This window comes from Gymnoscopelus microlampas, assembly GCF_963454915.1.
Source record: "Gymnoscopelus microlampas genome assembly, chromosome: 14".
NCBI lineage: Eukaryota > Metazoa > Chordata > Actinopteri > Myctophiformes > Myctophidae > Gymnoscopelus > Gymnoscopelus microlampas.
The window spans coordinates 14063363-14077231 of NC_139951.1; the positions used below are offsets into that span (position 1 = coordinate 14063363).

Sequence of the window (13869 nt, forward strand, 5' to 3'; positions counted from 1 at the left end):
TTAATCTGTTGACTCATTCTATAATATTTAAGACTATATAACTAGAAAAAGTGCTCCTCAGAGCACAGGTCTCCGCCAGGTCAGGTAGGTTATTGTGGGCCAGCAATGTTGATGGACTATGAATCGGACTGATCCATCTTGATCACATGACTATAGAGATAATGTGTCCCGACAAAATCTGTAGGAGTAATATAAAAAAAGCGTTTTTCAAAAATCTGCCTTCTGGTGGCACTATAATAGGGCAATGTCAAAAGGGTGGTATTTGTTCCTCAACGTAGTGGGAATGTGCGTGCAAAGTTTCATCGCAATTGTACACTGTGTTCATGATTTGAGGCATTTTGTTCAAAACGGGCCACTCCTGCAAACTTTAGATGTCAATCTTAGCCAATCAGGATTGAAAATGAAAAACAGATTCGTCTTGATCACATATAGAGATCATGTGTACCGATGTGCGTGAACTGTGGATAAAATCTGAAGGAGTAATATCAAAAAATATGTTTTGCATAAGTCGGCCTTCTGGTGGCGCTATAAAACGCAGATGTGAAAAGTGCAGGGCAAAGGTTTTTTGTTGGCCTTTAGGGAGTGCACATCCTACATTTTACACAGATTGGTGCAGTTATAGGCAAAAATACGAATTGGCTAGGATTGAAACACATCTAAGTAGATATTGCACTAAGAAATGAAAACGTAACGGGGAAATCGCACGCTCTGTTCATGATTTGAGGCATTTTGTTCAAAACGGAGCACTCCTGCAAACATTGGAAGCCAATCTTAGCCAATCAGGTTGGAATATGAATAATCTGAAACACCCGTTTCGTTTAATGACTATAGATTTGTGTGATGTTTTGACAAAATCTGTAGGAGTAGGCTACTGTCAAAAAATCGGCCTCCTGGTGGCGCTATAACAGGCCCATGTGAAAGATTTGGGGCAGAGGTATCAGGTATCTGCTCTGGCATCCAGGGAGTGTGTGTGCACAGTTTCGCTGTGACCAAGCCAACGGTGCCGGAGATTAGCTGCATGGACAGACACACAGATGCACGCACGGACGGACGGACGGACGGACGGACGGACAGACAGACAGAAAGGGTGCAAAACATAGTCTCTGCCACGCCTTCGGCCTGGTGGAGAAAATAACCTACACTAAACACTGAAGACTAGGCTGGTATGAGAGTCCTCGCTGACCACAAAGGAAACAGCCTGTGTGTCAAACCACACTCACACACTGCCTCTGTCACAGTGAAGCTTCAGTGGGGGATGTTTCCATCTGATACTATCGTGTGTGTGTGTGTGTGTGTGTGTGTGTGTGTGTGTGTGTGTGTGTGTGTGTGTGTGTGTGCGTGCGTGCGTGCGTGCGTGCGTGCGTGCGTGCGTGCGTGTGTGTGCGCGTGTGTGCGTGTGAGAGACCACAACATGTCACAGCATTGAATGACAGGAAGACACCTCTCTGTACAACCACAGTGCTGTGCATCTCATCACTTTGTGAAATACACTTCTTTTCTTACAAACGTTATTGATGAGGGGATGCTTTGTTTTAAAACAAAGTTGTTGTTCATAAAAACTAAACAAAACTTACAATGTATATTCTTTTTAAAGTAAGGCAAAACAAATAGACATAGATATCTGACAATATTATTGTCAGATATCTGACAATAATATTGTCATTTGTCACATTATGTGGATATATATGTGACTGAGTATAAAGAGAATACAGTAGATTGAAAATCAATCTTCACCTTGACTATGTCCATAGGAGAAGAAGCCACTCAGCACTGAAAAACATATGAGACAATAGCAAGTTAAGGATAAATCTGCGTTTTTCCTTATGATATTTATACTGTTCAGCCTTCAGGTACAATGACGCCTGACCAAAATAGACAGGATTGCTGAGCGATATTGCTCAGGTGTAGAAAAAGGCACAGCAACAACTCTTTCACCTCAAGCAGCTACATGAGTTTAACATGGGGCCCAAGATACTACGACCTTTAACCTGACTGATTTAGTTTTAGCCCCTATTTCTCCTCTCCCTCAAAAGGCCTTGCCCTTTGCCAGGCCACAATTGTAAAAATTAATCTGTTCTTAATTGTCTTGCCCGGTTAAATAAAGGTAAAAATGTCCACAGTAGCACCACTGAGAGCATACTGACTGGATACATCACTGCATTGGAACTGCTCTGCCCTCAACCACTAAGCATTACAGAGAGCTGTGTGGACAGACCAGAGCATCAGTGGATGTGAGCTTCCCTCCATCCAGGACATACAGTATACATACTGTAGGTGTAGCAGCCCACATGATCCCCCTGCTAAACTATACCCAGGGTTAAAGTGGGCTTGGGTTAAAGTCTAGGTTAAAGTTTGAGCTTAGGTTAGCCTGCTTTATACACAGGGTATATTCTGGACCAGTTTACACCCTAAGGCAGTGGTACTCAAAGTCCTTGAAGGGGGGTTCCAGGGGGTCACCAGCAAAATGTACTAATCACAATCATGTTAACCACTTTATCCTTATTATACTTTGGCTATTCAAAAATAGCAGATATACAAGCTCACAGCGCGGCACGCTTGTACATCTGCTATTTAAAAAAATCTTGAAAGTATTGGAAAATTCAGAATATTTTTTTTAAACACAAATCTTCTCTTCTGGGTGTCCCTGGCATTTTTGGATGGGGATACATGGTCACATACACATCAGCTTGGGGGTCCTTTGCCCTAAAACACTCTAGCCCACTTTAACCCATTAAGACCTGAGGCCGATTCTACAAATACCTTCTAAATCCTAACAGGTTTCTGGAAAACATATGTTGCTATATCCGCCGACCCCAATCTCAAAATATTTAGCTCCAGGGAGATTTGAGTTAAAAATAAAAAATCCTTTCAAATGGAGGTTCAGTGGCCTATACATAATCAATTTGGGGGTCCTTGACATGAAAATGTTTGAGAACCACCGGTACAATAGGCTACAGAGGGTTTGAGTGGTTAATGATGTAGAATGTAAAACAATTTGCAATAATATTCCGATATCCAACAAAATGTTTTGCAGTTTGTAGGTAGCTGTGTATAATCATTTGCTAATGTTTAAAACACTAAAAGGTGGTATACCCTATATATAGTCTAGAAGCAGATGCTAGATGGTGTCTCTGTATAGTTACGTCATCACTGTTGTAATGGTCTGCTATTTCTTATTTTTATTATGTAAAGAACATTTTAATAAACTCTTCAGACTCTTCAAACTCAGCAGCTTAACTTTAACATAATGATGTTGTACAGCATTCCTTCAATGTAATGGTTCAAAAACTTGCAATAGCCCTAATAATAATAATAATATACTCACAGAGGAGTACGTAGGGCAGATTGGGCCCCATCCTCTGCTGTGAAGAACGTCTCTGCTCTACCACCTCAGAATAAGCTTTCTACTACCTATACACAGTGAGCTAATAGTTACTGCTGTATGAAACAGGACAATAAAGAGACATAGAAGGGAAGGGTGTGGGCACTGTGGGGGGTATAGTTAGAGGGTGTGAGCTCACTACTATATATATTTTTTAAACTGTGTAAACTCAGATCTGCTCTTCCTTCCTCTTTTTTTTGGAAGAGAAGCTGAGATAAGGATGCTCATTCGTTGTATAAATAGAGTTAGTTAGTAGATGGAGAGAAGATGTTGCCTGTTTCTTGGCCATTCACATCCTTCCTGTTGTCAGATCAGTGTCCTTTGACTCTGCCAGGGTCATCTCCAGTCTCAATGCAGTGGATCCCAACCTTTTTTCCGTGGAGCCCCCCCTTCTTCTGACAAATGCTGAGACACCCCACACGCACGCACGCACGCACGCACGCGCACACACACACACACACACACACACACACACACACACACACACACACACACACACACACACACACACACACACACACACACACACACACACACACACACACACACACACACACACACACACACACACACACACACACACACACACACACACACACACACACACAGTATTAGAGACAGATATTTTTGACAATGAAGAGAGCCCCAAAAAGGGATGCCAGGTTGAAAATGGATGAAAGCTATTTGGTGCAAAAAGTGGGACATGTGGCACTGGGACCACCTCCAAAAAGACACGGCCTCACACCTAAACAGAGGGGCATGCTTTCCCAATGTCCACAGCATAAACTTGCAATATCCTACCTATTGTATACTTAGTGTAGTACCCATTATATTACAGTACTTGGAGGTCACTCTATGACGGCAGTGCTATGGCGTCATATTGATGACATCAGTGATTTCCATACGGTATGGACATAAAATGGACACAGACAGACAGACAGACAGACAGACAGACAGACACACACAGAGATCTCCATGTGCATACAGTAAAAGGGACAATTACAGACACATTTGGGGATTTAATGATAGTTCTGGTTCTGGACAACTGCCAATTTGACCGAGTTAACATTCACTCATCACTCCTTCCTCGGCGGACCTTGGCGATACACGCGTCAAGTTTGACACCAATCAGTCAGACGTTTCTCAAGATGCTTGGGGACACGGAGAGACAAGCACGCAGAGATTCTGTGCTTAAACTGGAATTCTACTAAATTGACCAGTAGATGGCAATAAAGAGCTACATAAAATACACAAAGTTATATATTTGTGGAAATAACAGCTTTGCAATCAAGAAGTGATAAAAGTGTAGTTGTTGCCGTATTTGATTGTTATAATCATAATTATTATCATTATTTTGATTAGCCTATTACGTTTTTTATGTAATGTGTGAACAGTATCAAAGGAGCCTCTGGATGAGTCTTCTTACAAACATTACAATATTTGCATAAATAATGCAGTAAGTCTTTCCCATCATCTGTCACCAGCTGGCAGGTCTGGAATAAGTTGTGTTGCTGAATAACTGCTAAGAAAATGATTACATCAATGAGTACGTCTGAAAACCTATTCAGAGATCTGGAGATTGTATGTTTCTAATTAGTGAAGTACCAAGAGAGAAGAAAGAGAAGTGATGTTTTCCCCTGACGCATTTTCATGAGAGGGTTTGAACAAGCATTAGGCTGCCTACTGAACTCTTATAAAGGTAATGGTGAGACAAGTGAGGGTTCTGCCATTGAAAATCTTTACATAAATGGACTCAGTGTTGGCGTCAAAACCAATACATTATGTCCATTATCTACTATGCTGGTAATGCCTATAATTTCACTAAACATTTCTGTGTATAAAAAGATGCAAGAGTGCTGTTCCTGTATTTATATCATATAACCAACTCTAACTCTCTTAATTTTATGAAGAATTAATAGATTTTGATTTGAAATGTTTATTTTGAATCTTAATAAAAGCACAAAAACAAAATAAACAAAAATAGAACACTTAGCACAACAGCATAATAAAACAAATGAAACAAATGCAATCAAATACTGTATATTCAAAAAGGAGTGAAAACTTATGTACTCCAACCTCCTAATTAAATATCATATAAGGTAAGCATTAAACAAGCTTCCTTCCGGCTATATACTTCTACACAATGATAACTTCTACACAATAACTTTGTGAACCTGGAATGCACAAGGTATTAGATGTAAACAAAATAATATGAATATAAAATATATGAAAAAATGAAATATATTTTTTAACCTACTTTATGTATTTATGAATACAAATGTATGCCTATATTTAATGTTGAGAACAGAAATCATCTTATTGACAAACGACAAGTGTTTTAGCTTCTCAAAGGGTCTAATCTAACAACTAAAGTATGGATCTTGATATGATACAACAACTGCTCACATGCCCTTTAAATCTTTAAATCTTTAACCACAATCAAAACAATAATACTAACAAACAAATCACTTTAGGGTTTGTCACACACTATTATGGAGCAAGAAAAAAAAAGGTCGTAAGCAATGATACTGTTTAGGCATTTCTTATAACAAATACTTTACATTATTGCATCGGATGTACAGTTAAGCTTGTCATGAAATTCAACACGTGGCATTTGATGACTCATACAGTCAGGTGGAAGAAGATCACTCGATATCAAAGCAAATCAAAGCGCATGGATTTAGGTTTCTTTCTCGTACAATACATTAGCCTGGAGATTTACATTGCAGTGCACTTACACAATTAGTCACATTTGACTTCATCCAGGTGTTTGGTGTTGGGTTGTCCTACTGCCCCTTTCCCACTGCAGCTTAAGCACCGCACCACACAACACCAAAATATCTACCGTTTCCATTACACAAAACTACCCCCTTCAAATCCACAGGTATGAGTAGCAGACTCCGGTCATTAATGTACAACACTGTAATGTAACAAATTAATTATAACACACTATAATAGATTTTAACTGTGATTATAATAATCTATAAAGTATTATAATGTTTTACAACTATGATCATTATAATACACTATAATAGATTATAACAGTGATTATAATACAATATAATGTATTATCAATCATGTATTACAACTATATCCTGTTCTAAATAAAAAGTTAGTGAGTTATCAGTCATTATGAAGTGTTTGGCCCCGTTTGGCCTAGCTCAGACCTACCCAGAACTGGGTACTTTTTAGGCACCAGTTTAGTAACACTTACACACCACACTACCCACTTCATTGTAATGGAAACCGTGGCACAAGTGGGCGGTGTGGTGTGGGGTAGGGTGAGGCCACACATATGGAAAGTAGCTAGATCTAGCTTTCTAAGCTAGATCTAGGTTAAAAAGGTTAAACAGATACACAAACCTCTGTACATATTGTATAAACCAACATTATATTTGTCATGCAGGACAACTTACACATTGGCAATTAAATTCTGAAACAAGTAGTTTTATAGCCAGATTTAAGAACAATGGTGTTTAAAATGTTTAAAAGTATACATTATTTTGGGCATGCCGCAGTTGCACGGCAGTGTATTTTCGGTTATGAAATATCAGTCAATCAATCAATTCTGATTGGGAAATAAGCAGCAGCATAAAAACTGAGCCAAAATACTGAACACCTTCTCACCTCCCTGAACGTACTGTAGATCAGTTTTACAGCCTTTTGCATAGATGTAACACATATATACATAGATTAAAATAAGAAATACAATCTGTAGAGCATGAAATGAACCATGCCACACTAAGGAAGTGTATTGCAAAGATATGATCTGTTTGAATGACATTTGACAATTGCATTCTTCCTAACTTTATTTCTGAAAGAAACTACCGATTTAATCACTGAACTGACTCTAAACAACTGAACACTGGCTGAATGCATTACTTTCAGAAAACGTGTCAATTCTGTGGTGGGATTTTTTTTTTTGCTTTAGCCCCTGCCCTTCTTTAATGTCTGTGTACTAACAGCCCTATCAGTAGGGGCTGCATATCAGCTTTAAGACTCTTATTATGCTTTAAAATGGGATCTAATTTGTGGATCTAATTAAAATCGTGCATTGTGAAAATGGAAATGCTTTTGAGTTCTTCCATGTTGTCTTCTCTTTACCATGTTTTCATGACCTCTTCATTTATCATCCTGGAACAAAACAACAGCATAAAACTTTAAAAACTCAAACCCAGATACACTGGCCCTCATTTATCAATGCGGTGTAGACCGAATAATGGGCGTACGGTGAGATCACCGCAGCTTTCGGCATTTATCAATATATCCTAACTTTGACTTTAGCGTACGGTCCGCTCAGATCTCACGTCAGGTCTGGGGCCATGTAGACTTTGGCTGCACCCGTTTCTTCCATTGTAGACCTGCGGAGCAGCATTGTCTGACCGTCTGGACACATGTATCCACTCTAAAATGTATATCTAACACACTAATAAATAATTCCGGTGAAAATATAACATTTTATAAACTTATTTAAACAAACTGTTTAACAGTCAGTTAGGATTGCAGATCTTGTAGATCTGCTATTTTCAAAATATACGAGCGCTTATGCGAGAGCATTTTCGGGAGTCTGGCGTGGCCGCGCCGCTGTAATCTTTTCATGGACAGTGAGGTCTCCCAAACCAATATACAGTAGCGTGTACGAAGGAGTTATGTACAACCTGCCAGGGTTGAGGATATAAAACCATTGATGGTATCAATGGAATACGTTTGTTTCTGTGTCTTTGCTTATGTAAAAGGGATGCCTGTTTTGATAGTTGCTGATTGATTGGGGTTAGTGATCAGCTGGTACAGTATGTGATTGGTATCATAATCTGTCATTCATGTAGGCTACTAGCTTACTTGACAAAGATTGTACCGTTACGGAATACATGAAGGTGTAGGTAAGTGCGTGTGTGTGTGTGTGTGTGTGTGTGTGTGTGTGTGTGTGTGTGTGTGTGTGTGTGTGTGTGTGTGTGCGTGCGTGCATGTGTGTGACGTGTGTGACTTGACAGGCAGTGAGGCGGGCGGGGGAAACTCTTCCCCATGCTTTTTTTGGGACGTATTCCGGTTCTTCAGGTCATAAAATCAGGGCGTTTCGAGAATATTTAAGGGCGTGTTGTTTAAATGACGCTCGGTTTTAGCCGTCAGTTTTATCAAAGCTCCGACCAAATGTACGCTAGGATTGGCTGTATAGGATTGCTTGATAAATCTCACTTGGACATTGGCCTACAGGCAAATCGAAGACAAAAGATAAGCCGTTTTTTACACTCCATTGATAAATGAGGGCCACTGTCACTGAATAAGATGCACCCCCCCCCTGTTCCTGGTGAATTAAGTACAATGGACCACAATGGAAACAAGCCCCCAGGGATTTTTATGTTGTTGTTTTTTTCTCACTGTACTGCCGTACAGTTTTCAAACGTGTTAATAAAGTAACCTATTCAATCAATCAAAATGATGTAAATATCTTACCAAGAGATGTTCCTGGATTGACCTGAGAATAAACTGTATCTTCAGTATTATCTGGAGCTGGTGATTCAGTGAATGGAAAACAGTACACAGAAAATGAGAATGTTAGCAGACGTTATAAGCAGTGCCTTTAAATTTACATTTTGTTCATCATTCTGATTCTGATTTCTCAGCTTCAGCCTAAAATAACCAAACAATGCTGTGTCTACCTGTCTCTTCAGGACTAGTGGCATTTTATCGTTATGTTTCAATGGAACAGATGGATTGTTGAGGAACACATCCTTGCATATTATGAATTAGCAAAATGCATTTACCTTTCTTATTCTTGGCCTTGCGTTTGTCTTGGTAGTTAACCTGGGCGTAGGTCACATCAGGTTTTCCTGCGCCTTCTACAACAAAACACGCAAATCAGAACATCGTATTCTTTATGCAACACCTGTTGAAAACTGTCAGTGATCACCTGAGTAATTCTGTTTAATTCCCAATACTGTTCAGCTTCTTTTATATTCGCCAAAATAGCTATTTTGGAGGTGTCATCGGGTGACTGGCTGAAGCAAAGGATTAGAGCAGAACTCCAAAATATACCAGCCAAGTTATACTATTCATTGTCATTATTTCAACTGACAAACAACAACTAGTACAGCTTTACCAGCCACAGTCAAAGTTCACCACCATTTGGCCAATGACTAATGTTAATTTCCTACATAACTAGTGGAGTTATTGAATGTTTGTGGACGGTTATAAATAACACAATGTACCTGCGGCAGATCCAGTCTTCACTTCAGAATACAAAGAGCTGTCAGGTGGATCAGCAGGCTTCACTGTGGAGGAAACTCTCTGTTACAAACACGTGTATTTATGTTTAGCTACCTACAGTATATCGTCGCTGTCAGGCAGAAACCTCTTATCTCCATATTCTAACTTTTTGTATTTTTTTGTAAAGGAATGCCCCACTACATACTACAGCGTCACACAAAAGTATCAAAAGTAGCAGATGCACAAGCTCAAAACCGCGTTTTGAGCTTGTAGATCTGCTACTTTAGCTATTTTTGAATTTGAGTAAAAGTTAAAAAAAATCACGGTTTCCACCCGACAGAGACGATATACAAATGATTATATTTTAGGAAGACACTGCCTGTCATAGCACCTGCTTTATGAGATGGGCAGTGTGTGGGAGTTACTACTACTACTACTACTGTACTTAGTGAAGTTCAAAGGAACTGACACTTATGCTGCAGGCTCACACACCATGTATTGTGCTATTTCCTCATGTGCATGAGGGGCAAGTGACAATGATAGCACACACATGAACCCACTCGTACACACACAATGTGGGCTGTGTTAAAAACTGAGCACTACTATACAGTCCATAATCTTCGCCTTAATCGTAATTCATATTCATGTTTTTTGTTTGCTCACCCTTCTTTTTCTTGCCCATAGTTTTTAGTTCAATCTGTGAATATGTCACGTCACCGGGCTCAGCTGCAGGTTGGTCTGAAACAAAGAACCATAGACAACCGTAAATGCAATTACTAATTCAAATCCTCTCCAATTAATTCATCTCTACAATTCTATTAAATCTAACAGCTCCTTCTTTTAATATCAACATTTAAAGGTAGGGCAAGTGATATTTGGTTAAAACAAAACAATTTTTGGTAAAAGGTTAAAGCACTATAGTGCTTTAACCTTTTACTCTATTAATGATTACAATCAGAATATTATTCTGAAAGTAATCATTGCTATAGAGCGTTTCTTCAGTAACAGGAGTCTCCCTGTCTCTCCAGCTGTTTGATAAACAGAAAATAAATGTTCTTTGTGTCATCACTTCCAATTTAACTTGTTTAATCTGTATCCTGTTTGAGTTCTCTATCCTGATTGGATAAAATTGGTATCCCAACCTGAAAATGCATTTTCTGTTTAATAAAGAGCTGGAGAGACATGGAGACTCCTGTTACTGAACAAACACTCTATAGCAATGAGTACTATCAGAATATAGAGCTATTTAACACTTATTTTAACCAAAGCAAACCACTTACCCTACCTTTAAATAAGCATGTGTTGAAAAATATTTTCTTTCTGTGTCTGCTTGTGTAAAAGGAATGCCTGGTTTGATAGTTGCTGATTGATTGGGGTTAATGATCAGCTGGTACAGTATGTGACTGATTGATTGTGATTGGTTGAAAGGCCGACCATGTTGAAGTGGGGAGAGACTATCGTCTGGAGGTCCTCTCTGGTTGGTCCTCTGGTCTGATGCTGAGTCCTGATTGGTTATCTGGGACTCGACAGATCTATTTCAAGAGAATATTGTAACAGCATAAAGTAGTACACAAGATCTACTGTGACCATGTTTTAACACGAGACAGATAGGGCTGACCCCTCATAACTGGCTAGTCCACTAATTCGCCCATGGTGTCTTGGCGTTAGTTGAGTATTTGAGTATGTGTAGAGTTATTCTTCACATTGGCGCAGTTAAAACATCTTAGTGACCTCTTAGCCCTATGCATAATTTCCAGATCACGATGAGCCCATAAAGTTTGTTTTGGGTTCAACACCAGTAATTCACCACCGAATTTAAAAACATGAAATCATCTGAGAAGAAAGGCTGTTGACTGAGAACTGAAAGCACCAGCTCATGTAGCCTACACACACACAGACACACATACACACTAGTATCAGATGGAAACATCAACCACTGAAGCTTAACTGTGACAGAGGCATTATGTGAGAGTGGTTTGACACAGGCTGTTTCCTTTGTGGTCAGTGAGGACTACACACACACGCACGCACGCACGCACGCACGCACGCACGCACGCACGCACGCACGCACGCACGCACACACACACACACACACACACACACACACACACACACACACACACACACACACACACACACACACACACACACACACGGTTTTATCATTATCAAATGATAAAACCAAAGCAGAGTAGCATAGTGAGTATAATATAGAAGTCAATTAAAAAGGAACTATTTATGAGGGGGACAGCCAAACTGCATGGTCAGAGGCCATTAATAATAATGCTATTTCTCATAATTACAGGTGCAATACACAGACAAAAGGAATCAGTAATAACCCTGCAAAAAATATATTTTCGTGAACTGAAGTGACAATTAGATGACAGCTTACTGTACAGTACTTTTATGATGCATATATTACAGACTCTCATTCAAAGATTGTGGAAGCGTTGTCTGGCTTAAAAGACTATAATCTGCCCCACTGACCCCCCACTCCTATCCCCTGTAACTATCCCTGGGAAATGTATACTTCTTTTTGACTAAGAAAATTCTTCATAGCACCCTTGGACAGTTGTACCTACCTGACACAACATGGACCTGTAAAAAAGAAAAGAGCACAATATGTTAGTGTTTTACACTGCAAAGCAGTCCTCTGCTGTTCAGTGTCACAACATACTGTAGGAGGTTAATTTCCCAGCATGAATTTTTATAAAAGATATAATCCATATTTGAGTAGTTCTGACCTTTGGATGTTCTGTATCGACACAGCAGGAGCATAAAGATGATCAGTAGAATCACAACAAGAAGTCCAACAATCAGCACCACTACATGTAGAGAACTCTGTTCTACAGATCCAGGCACTGAAGGCTGAGACACTATGATGAAATACATACATAGATTAGTATGATAACAACTCATTTATGTTTGCCTCAAATGCTTTAAGATATTGGGAGTCCACTGTCATGTCTGCTATTATGTAATCATTTACAAACAAAGCTGGAAAGTTCTTTTTAAGTAATTACAACATTTAGAACATTGTTGTGTAATTCTTCCACATTAAAAAGTGTTTCCCCCCACATTCCTACTGCATGTAACACATAAATAAATGTGTTAAGTCTATAATTTCCATGTTGTTTAAATAAATGATAATGAATAAGGTAAATTGTTGTCAGTAAACTCACATCTCACTGCCATCCAGCTCTGTGGTGATTCTCCTCCAGAATATTTACACTTGTAGAAGCCCTCATCAGACTTAGAGACAGCAGGTATGATCATCTCTCCATTGGTTTTATTTCGGACCAGTTCTTCATTTCTATAGAAGTCCACGTCGGAGAGGGATGAATCTGTTCTGTGTTTGCAGTGAAGAGTCACAGAATGTCCCTCAGTCACAGGGAGAACAGGGCTCACCAGGATGACAGAACCAACTGTAAAACAGTTGACAAGTTAAAAACAGTCTACACACATGACACTGAGCAATTACAAAAGCATGCTTTTAATCAGTTGATGGAATGGAAATACTGCAGTATTTCTATATAAAGTAACTGGACTCACTATGTACTGTGATGTTGACAGCATTGCTGTACTCTCCCAGTCCAGACTCACACCAGTACACTCCGCTGTCTCTTGTATCTAAGGTTTTGGTCCATGTAGGTCCAGTCATATATAGTCCAAAAAACTCCAGTCGGTCAGTGTAACTCTTCACTTTCCATTCAGTAGAGTTTCCCTCACAGCTCAGTGAGACAGACTCAGAGTAGAAGTGCTGAGTTCTGTTAGAACTCACTGTGAGAGAAGCTGAATAATGAACATCTAGAACACAACACAGGATCAGAGCAGCTGGTTAAACAAAGAGCAGTGTTAAAATGACATTATTGAACTTAAATGCAGGAAAGTGAGAACAAGTGGAGAAAGAAATACAATAGAAAATGGGTCAGTCAGTCAGTCAGTCAGTCGGGCTGTCCTGTATAGGGGAAAAACATAGAATAATTAAGAATGATGAATTATAAGTCACACTCACCACCAGACCACACAAACTGAGGTTCACTGTTCCTAGTGCAATACACTGGGTCTCCTCTCCCAGCTTTACACATATATCCTCCTGTGCCTGTAGGATCATGAATGATGTAGGAAGCCTCTACAGTCCCAGTGTGGCTACCAGGTAAGAGCTCATAAGTGTAGGAGTTGTCTGATGGTTTAGGAACAGCTCTGTACCAGTAGAACCTCCAGTCTGCAGATGATTCTTTAACTTCACAGCTCAGAGTCACTGATGATCCAGCACTCAACCA

At 39.5% G+C, this 13869-nt stretch overlaps 1 protein-coding gene across 1 annotated transcript in view; it reads right to left on the minus strand.

Annotated features, from left to right (window-relative positions):
- Positions 1-13869, minus strand: part of LOC311059636 (uncharacterized protein) — a 164712-nt gene that overhangs the window by 64754 nt on the left and 86089 nt on the right. Inside the window, exons 11-14 of the mRNA XM_084077644.1 lie at positions 11021-11118; positions 10250-10324; positions 9589-9651; positions 9145-9219 (exon numbers count right to left, since the gene is read on the minus strand). Of these exons, the coding sequence (XP_083933770.1) occupies positions 9145-9219; positions 9589-9651; positions 10250-10324; positions 11021-11118 (311 nt within the window). The remainder of the gene's footprint in view (positions 1-9144; positions 9220-9588; positions 9652-10249; positions 10325-11020; positions 11119-13869) is intronic.